The 9305-nt window shown below is 39.2% G+C and overlaps 1 protein-coding gene across 1 annotated transcript; it reads right to left on the bottom strand.

Moving 5' to 3' along the window:
• Positions 1 to 4395: 4395 nt before the first annotated feature.
• Positions 4396 to 9015, bottom strand: LOC119787313 (toll-like receptor 13). The gene is made up of 3 exons (XM_038291103.1): positions 6489 to 9015; positions 5577 to 5694; positions 4396 to 5334 (listed from the first exon to the last, which is right to left on the bottom strand). Exons 1-3 carry the CDS (start codon positions 8989 to 8991, stop codon positions 5097 to 5099), a joined length of 2859 nt encoding a protein of 952 aa, XP_038147031.1. The 5' UTR covers positions 8992 to 9015; the 3' UTR covers positions 4396 to 5096.
• Positions 9016 to 9305: the final 290 nt, after the last annotated feature.

A 9305-nucleotide genomic window follows, 5' to 3' on the forward strand; every position in this document is an offset into this window, starting at 1 on the left:
AGTAAGGAGAACTGGACCTAGCACTGATCCCTGTGGTACTCCACCGGTAATACTGGAGCTTAAAGAAGATTTATCATGAACATAAACATGCTTCAGCACTATAAGGCATGTTCTTAATCAACTAAAATATCTTGAAGTGGGAGCTGAGCGAATATTTAGGCCCTTTAAGATCTAAAAGGAAAAAAAGTAGGAACAATTTATGCAGGTTTTTACTTGTTTATTCAAAATATCTTTGTCATTATTATAATTTTGTTTTAGAAACTTTTGCTACAGCTGTCCATTTGAGATCATAAGTTTGAACACAGTATTTAGAGGGAATACATTGAAATGACCACCGGCATTGTTACCATTATTGAAAAAGATTACTTTAGTTAACAAGGAAGGCTGAAAAACAAGAGATGTAGTATGTTGAGGTGTCAACAGATAAATCCCACTCCTGCACAATTCAATTCCAAATAATCCTGTGATATACCTTGAAGCAAACAGTAAATGTCATTAGTATTTGACACCAAACTGGATCAGTTTGTGGTGTAGTCAAAAGCAGACTCTGCAAGAATTAAGTTGGGTCTAGTTTGTGTACAAAGAATTCAACTCCCTTTTCTTAGCCTTGCAGGCCTCATCCTGCACTGAATCCAGCCAGGTGTTAACCTGGGAGAAACCCATCTCTATTTATAGCTTTTTTGGAAGTGAAAATGTGAAAACATCATATGCTGGAACTTGGCCCACCTGTTTTGGCTGTGCACCAGATTACTTAAGCCGTGGAGGTTCTAATAAGTTAGACTTTATGAGACCTTTCAGATCAACCCTGGAGACATAGACACCCAAAATAAAATAAAACCCTCTATTCCCTCTTTTTTGACATTTGTCAAGATAATTTTTTTCCACAATAATATAGTTTTTCATGAAGGTTTTTCACCATGAGTCACAGACTAAAGGCACGATTAGCTTACCCCATAGTCATCCTAAACTCACCGGCCACTTTATTAGGTACACCTTTCCAACTGCTCGTTAACACTTAATTTCTATGCAGCCAATCACATGGCGGCAACTCAGTATATTTAGGCATGTAGACATGGTCAGGACAATCTCCTGCAGTTCAAACCGAGCATCAGTATGGGGAAGAAAGGTGATTTGAGTGACTTTGAACGTGGCATGATTGTTGGTGCCAGAAGGGCTGGTCTGAGTATTTCAGAAACTGCTGATCTACTGGGATTTTCACGCACAACCATCTCTAGGGTTTACAGAGAATGGTCCGAAAAAGAAAAAACATCCAGTGAGCGGCAGTTCTGTGGGTGGAAATGCCTTGTTGACGCCAGAGGTCAGAGGAGAATGGCCAGACTGGTTCGAGCTGATAGAAGGGCAACAGTGACTCAAATAACCACCCATTACAACCGAGGTGGGCAGAAGAGCATCTCTGAACGCACAGTACATCAAACTTTGAGGCAGATGGGCTACAGCAGCAGAAGACCACACCGGGTGCCACTCCTTTCAGCTAAGAACAGGAAACTGAGGCTACAATTTGCACAAGCTCATCGAAATTGGACAATAGAAGATTGGAAAAACGTTGCCTGGTCTGATGAGTCTCGATTTCTGCTGCGACATTCGGATGGTAGGGTCAGAATTTGGCGTCTACAACATGAAAGCATGGATCCATCCTGCCTTGTATCAACGGTTCAGGCTGGTGGTGGTGGTGTCATGGTGTGGGGAATATTTTCTTGGCACTCTTTGGGCCCCTTGGTACCAATTGAGCATCGTTGCAACGCCACAGCCTACCTGAGTATTGTTGCTGACCATGTCCATCCCTTTATGACCACAATGTACCCAACTTCTGATGGCTACTTTCAGCAGGATAATGCGCCCTGTCATAAAGCTGGAATCCTCTCAGACTGGTTTCTTGAACATGACAATGAGTTCACTGTACTCAAATGGCCTCCACAGTCACCAGATATCAATCCAATAGACTATCTTTGGGATGTGGTTGAACGGGAGATTCGCATCATGGATGTGCAGCCGACAAATCTGCGGCAACTGTGTGATGCCATCATGTCAATATGGACCAAACTCCCTGAGGAATGGTTCCAGCACCTTGTTGAATCTATGCAACGAAGAATTGAGGCAGTTCTGAAGGCAAAAGGGGGTCCAACCCGTTACTAGCATGGGGTACCTAATAAAGTGGCCGGTGAGTGTATATTCTGTTCTTGCATCTGTCTCAACTGGCCAGATTGTGATGTCGTGTACCCCTCTGACCTAATGTTGCAACCCACATAGCTCCGCCTGGGGAACCACTGCCCCCCATATGGAGCTCCACATTCGTAATGGCATATGTAGATGTCATATCACCGCCAGGGCAAAGGATCCGCCCTGCCATCTATGATGTCACAAAGATAAAACTGAAAAGTTACTAAACTTGCAATGGAGTAATTTAACTCCACACCTCCATATTCCCTGATACAGGGATCAGAGATTACATTACTTCTGTTCTATTTACAGCAGCACCAGCATTCCCTGAGGTCACATTTTACCCTAAGAAGAGAGGGGCCAGGGTCTTGTCCACTTAGCCAGAAGAACAGCAGCTTTTAGATAAGGCTTTATTCAGAAATACCTGGTAGGGCCCCCTGGCAGGATGTGTTCAGCTGTATTTTTAGACATGCAAGCAACCTGGGGCTGCACTTTGCTTTGTTTTTAACAGATATAAATAAATCTTTTAAAGTTAAAGGGATTGCCCAAGTTTTATCAGGGATTTATTAAATCATGTGCCATATTTTTTTAAGATCATTGCAAAGGTCTAACTCACTGGCTTTTAAAATAGCCTTTAATCTCTGGGTCAAGGTTGGATGTGTGTGGTTGTGAGGGACCAGGGATGTCAAGGCGCTGCACCATTCCAAGATGACCACAATGAGACAGCTGGTGGAGACTGCAGGACCGTCCCTCTCTAACATTGGAGGACACGGGTTCAGGGATAGGGGTACCGTGTGCGAGGATGGCATGGTGCTTCCTGGACCTTTTTGGGGACATGTTCTTGGTCAAGGAGAGGAGCCTCCTTCGTATGTACTGTCAGGGTCAGAACCAACGGGATCCAACAGACCGCTTTCCTGGCCTGATCCAGGGTCCTCGCTTCCCCTTGCAAAGTGGACCTCTACTGTCCAGCCTGGACCCACAGAAAGTGGTTCTTTTAAATATGGACCGCAAAGCCCTTTAGCACAGTTGCACAAAAGTCACTATTCAAAGACAGCTCTATAACCAGGCAGTCTGCATCCGGACAGAAACACTTGTGGGAAAAAAATTCCCAATGGAGGACTTTATACAAGCTTCCAATTAAATAATGAATTGGTTATCTCCTGTGGAGGACCTTACATGATTCTATGGACACAAACTTGTTTTTATCTATTATCAATCGTGGTATTTTACAAGTGAGTGTCCTTTCTCCGGTCTGTTTGAAAATGTATTTCATATTTTAAGGGAATGCACAAGACCTGAAGACCTTTTTGAGCCTTTAAATAATTATTTTTAGTCTTTTTGGAACAGTTTTTTACAAATTCTCTATCTATTGGAGGAGTTTCCCAATGCTAAAGGAATAAGCCAAAGCCCTGACTTTAATTTTTTTTTTAAATCAGCAACGCAAAGAGGGTAGAGACAGACTACAGGAAGGACCTCAGCTTGATGCTGTGGCTCTGTGTATGTGCAACGTTAAAGCCGGAAGGAGGCTTTAGTTTCACTTCCACAGAGCCACACAGATGTTTTTATGCTGTTGTGGGGTTTTAACCAAATTTGATGTACTGTGTCAGATGATGGAGTACTACAATATAAGACTCCTCATGTCATTCTTGTTTTACAGAAATAGGTGTTTATATCGCTTGATTTTTAAAATAAAATGGTGTCAAAAGTAAAGTGGTTTTTTGGTGGTGGGCAAAAAGCTTTAATTGTGCATTACTACCAACTGGTTTTGAGTGTGTCAAGTGATGTATTAATGTTTTAATTATTACATAATCAAATTCTATTAAACAATTTGGTCCTTTTTAAAAATCTTAAAATTATTTGTATCTGCCTGCTTACTACATTTTTTGTGACATATCTATTATTTTAAAAGTGCTTAATTTTGTCAAATTCTTTCCTCTTGTATTCTATTTCTATTTGATACTTTTGATCTTCTAATATAACATCTTCTATTGTTTCATTTCCCTTACAACAATCACATTTTCCTGTAATATGTTTTTGCATCTTAAAAAGTGAACTATGTAGTCCTTTGTGTCCAAATCTTAATCTTATTATCCTCCTTTCCTGCTTTCTGTTCTTTCTTCCATTTTTTATTTCCCCAATTTACTTTTTGTTAGTATAAAACTATTGGCCCCTCCCATCACCGAATGTGAGAACTTGGGAGAATAGAAACACATCTTATTTTTGTTTTACTCTTTTCTAATTATTTTTGTCCAATAAATGGGATGTTCATAACAAAACAGCTTTCCATTAAAATATAAAATATATGACCAAACATCTGCCTTACATCAGAATGAGAATTACTACATTATTGCTTTGCAGGAAATTTTTTCTTGCAGTGCAACCGTTTACAGAAGAGAGAAAAATAAGATTGTGATACAGCAAAACAAAATATAGTATAATAAGACAGAATAAAAAAAGTAAAATTAGTCAAATTAAAACTCATAAAGTCAAATTACACCCTTCCCATATAAACAATGTAAAATAAGATATTAGGATAAAATGAGATAAGTATAAGAATAAGATAAGGATCACATTATATACAATTGACAATATTTACAGTTTACAGTACTGCTCAGTACCAAATTAAAATTGTTGCTCTTGACTGTGTTATTGGGCATAGTGAGGTAGTGAAGTACAGAGTGACAGACTCACATCAGAGTATAATAATACCGAACTCATACCAAATAGTTAAACCTTAACAATAAGCTTTTAATTTTGTAAATGTTATTGTTTTCTTTGGTTTAACACTTCTAAGTTAACAAAAATGTGGTAAAAATACTTGCTAAATGTACTTTAGTTTCATTTTTTTTCTTTGCCTAATAATTTACTGAAAAACTAGACAGTATTTCTCTGGAGGAACGGAATTTTCCGTCTCATCCCTACGTCCCTGTGAGGGTCAGCAGGACATTTTCCTCGCTCGGATCATTTCCAGTCTGCAAAGCCTTTCTCAGCTTCTCCCAGAACACTCCTGGCTGTCCTGCTGCTCTCGGCCAGCTCAGGTAGGTTTGCCTCTTCAGTAGCTTCCTCATGCGGTGGAAAGGAGACAGCATGTATGTGGGAATGTCTTCAAGAAACACCAGGATCAGTACATCCTTTTTCTTGTCAAAGAGACGGTAGCTGTAGCAGAAAAGCAGGAGTGAATGAAGGACATTAAATACATTAAGTGCTATATGTCTGGTATACTAATAGCCTAGAAAGATCCACTCAATGAATAATGAAAAAAGCAGAAATAAGAACAACAAATCTACATTGTGTTCTACTGTTATTTTAAAATTCTAATATACATCCCACAAAAATGGAGACTGAGCCAAGCTGCAATACCTATAAAGGTAATAAGAATACAAGTTTAACTTCAATACCTGGCTGCTTGGATCTCTGTGGAGCACCACTCGCTCTCCAGGTATCTGCGACTGATGACACAGATGGTCTTCCGGCTTCCATAAATGGCATCTGTGATGTTATCTAAGATTGAACGTCCTAGAAAATTCATGCAGAAATAATTGGTCTTTATTGACAGGAGCAGTGTAGTAGCACCATCTGTAGTACAGCTGTCTTCACAACATTGACTGCATTCGAGCTGAAATGCTTTAATGCCACTAATGCCACTTTAATGTGGGCACACATTTGTTTTTTCACATTGAATCTCTACTAAATATATTCTTTAAAGACAGACACCTAAAACAAAATATAAATTTTACCCCCGATTTTGGGGGCTTAATCCGCAGCCAAAGATGTCTGACAGAGGAGTAAAAAAAATCAGAAGAGAAGCCCAAGAGCCAGACTAGAATGGCTCGATAGATGCTGCCTATACTGAATTAGCCGGGGCGACAGTGGCGTTGGATATAGGAGTTTGCCCTGAAATCGAAGGATTGACGACTGTCATTGTCGTTTTGTCCTTGGGCAAGACACTTCACCTGGATTGTCTACTGATGGTGGTCAGAGGGCCCAGTGGCGCCAGTGTATGGCAGCCCCGCTTCTGTCAGTGAGCCCCAGGGCAGCTGTTGCTACAATGTAGCTTGCCACCATCAGTGTGTGCGTGAATGAGTGAATGACTGTAGTGTGAAGTGCTTTTGGTCAAGTCTCCTGACTTGAATAAAGATGCTAATAAAATAACTTTGCTGCTGTTTTATGCAATAAGATCTAAAGTGGTGATTGGAAAAACTTTTTCTGAGTTTCTGTAAAATGTTTTTCAACTTTACAAGAAAACTTCAAGGTGTTTTACAGTTGAACCACAAACACCATAACTACACGTTGAGTATAAGAGGTCTTACCTGGTTGAAAATCTCGATGGTGCAGACATAACCTCCAGCCTTGCTCTCCTTCAAGTTTTGGTAGCAGTTCACCCATCACCCAGGGCTCATCGTGGTAGTTGTAGGATATAAAGGCATCATATTGGTGAGGAGCTTGGTTATTTTTATACTTTGAGTCAAAGAGCCAAGAAAGTAACAAGTAGTATGCACAGTACAGCTGCAACCTCATTAAATGGTAAGCGAAGGATCCAACCATGACAAAGCAAATGATACATGAGGTGGACACAAAGCTGATGAAGTTGACATCATATAAACAAGGCTTCAAGTCTAGGTCCAAAAGCTTTTTGCCTTTGAAATTATCTGGATAGTTGCATGAATAGTTATATGCACCATTAACCAGTGTTTGTTTACTGTTTCTTGTCCAGTTTATGAACCAGGCATTGTCGCAGGCACAATAGAAACTGATGTATTTTAAGTCTAAATACATGAGAGATGGAAGCGACTTGATTACATCCTCAGTGATGACTGAGTATTGATTGTGTCTTCCCTGCAGGAACTTCAGCTTTGTCAGCTTGGCATCTCTCAGGAAATCCAACGACTGAAGAGCAATCCTGGATATGTAGAGACTTTTAAGATTTCGAATTGGGGCAAAATGTTCTGGAGACAGAGTCTGCAAATCATTTGAGCTTATATCAAGTCTTTCCAGTTTAGGTGTATATGTAAATGTGTCTTTGTCAAGATAGATAAGCTGACAATTCCTAGCGCTAAAACGTAAAAGATTTTTCAACCCTTGGAGGAAATTGGAAGGTAGAGTAGACTTCCCCCTGTGGTGCTGGGCATTAATAGACAACTCTTCCAAATAGGAAAGGTTAGAAAATGGTAATTCTGTTAGAGTTGCATTTTCAGGATATTGGATGCGATTATCACTTAAATCCAATCGTCTCAGGTTAGCAAGAAGATTAAAGGTGATTTTTTTCAGAGCATTTGATTGAAGCTGAATATCAGTGAGTTTAATCAATCCAACGAAAGAGTATTTATCAAGGGTCTCTATTTGATTTTGATGCAGTGACAGATTCAACAGAGATTTCAGTCCATTAAATTCCCCATTTCGAATAGCTTTTAGTTTATTTCCATTCAAATGCAGCCATTTCAGATTGGACAGAGAGCTCTTAAAAGCTCCTTTTAAATCTGTAATTTGATTCGACTGTAATCTCAGAACCTGGAGTCGTACCAAGTCTTTGAAAACGCAGTCCTTTAGGGTTATTGAATTATTCTTCAGGTTTAGTTCCTTAAGCTTTGTCTGATTGGAGAAATCATGACAATTAACGGTGCCGATTAAGTTGTTGCTGAGGTCAAGCTCGGACAGATTCTGCAGCGTCTGTATGGCAGAAGGAACCACTGAAAGTTTATTCTGACTCAGCCTCAATACAGTTAATTTTTCCATAGATTTGAAGGCATTCTCGTTGATAGTTTTGATATGATTCTCGGATAAATCTAATTCAGTTACGTGAACACATGGTTTCAAAAAGTCTGAAGTGATGATTCTAAGATTGCCTCTGCGAAACTGAAATTTGGACAACGTTGGAATGGAGCAAGCAAGGTTGATTAATTTGGTCCGATTGTGTTTTATTCCATTCGCTGCCAGAGATGTTAGCGATGTGTTCACTGTTTCAAGCAATTCTTCCATGACTTGAAGAGTTGTATGAAGCCCACTGATATCCATGCTGGACATTTGTCTTAGGAAGGTCTTGTTTTTCACGTCCCATTCCATTTTTATGACACTGAAAGGGTCTCCAATGGAAAGGCCAGTCAAGTTTGGAAAGATATTATTGGTAATTCTGAAGTCCCTAATTGGATTATTAGACAAATCAAGGACCTGTAGATCAAGTGAGCGGTTTGTAAATTCCCATGAATAAAAATGTTTCAATTTATTTCGTCTTACTGTAAACTGTTGCAGCTGTGGCATATGCTGCAGCATCATATAAAGATTTTTCATTGTTCCAAGGTGGTTCTGAGAAATATCCAAAAGTTTTAACCTTATCAAGGACTGGAAAGCGGTGGATGACACTGCAGCAATATTATTAGTATTAAGTCGTAACTCTAGGAGGTTGCTCAACCCATCAAAAGTCCCTTGCCCTAGTTTAACAAGTCTATTGTTGTTTAGAGTCAGCTTCTGAAGGGAGATCAAATTGGAGAAACTTCCATTGTCAATCTTTAAAATTTGGTTTTGATGAAGATTCAAATCTTTCAGAACCAGTAGATTTGTGAAAGTACCAGCTTGAATTCTTGAGATTTGGTTTTTAGATAAATCAAAACTTATCACTGTAGGTGGAATGTCTTTAGGAACAAGTTTAAGATGTCTGTCGCTACAAATGGCTGCGTTATGGCTCAGGTGGCAACTCTCCAGGAAAAATCCGCCGACAGGAGCAGAAACACAGGTAATGTAAAGTAGGAGAAAAGTAATGCAAGGATCGGAACAGTTTAACACTCCTTTTTGTTTTGATTTGTTATCTTCAAATCCCATTTTAGCTGTGGTAAGAACATTCAGGAGCAGATTATCCTGAAAAGTAAATAGAAAAAAGAAAAAAAAAAGCATATTAAACAAAAGCAGATCATTTACATTTTTCTTATGCTTCTGATATAAAGCTCTAAACACCTCTGATTAATTCAGAGTAAAGCAATGCTAGATATTTTTAAAGCTTTTGTTTGTGTGGGGATGTGTGTGAGTACGGTCATTCTAAACCTGTTTATTTCAATTAAATGTATCTATAAAGCGGCAATTCAATGCCAATCAATTAGACAGATTGGTCATTTTAGGTTTATTTTATTTTTCACTGT

The sequence above is a fragment of the Cyprinodon tularosa genome, unplaced genomic scaffold, assembly GCF_016077235.1.
Source record: "Cyprinodon tularosa strain WSP-4 unplaced genomic scaffold, ASM1607723v1 ctg294, whole genome shotgun sequence".
NCBI lineage: Eukaryota > Metazoa > Chordata > Actinopteri > Cyprinodontiformes > Cyprinodontidae > Cyprinodon > Cyprinodon tularosa.

Coding starts and splice junctions, on each gene's coding strand:
- LOC119787313 (XM_038291103.1), bottom strand. CDS start 8,991: ATGGGATTTGAAGATAACAAATCAAAACAAAAAGGAGTGTTAAACTGT. Junction 5,695..6,488: donor CCATCGAGATTTTCAACCAG/GTAAGACCTCTT, acceptor TGAATTTTCTAG/GACGTTCAATCTTAGATAAC. Junction 5,335..5,576: donor ACAGAGATCCAAGCAGCCAG/GTATTGAAGTTA, acceptor TTTCTGCTACAG/CTACCGTCTCTTTGACAAGA.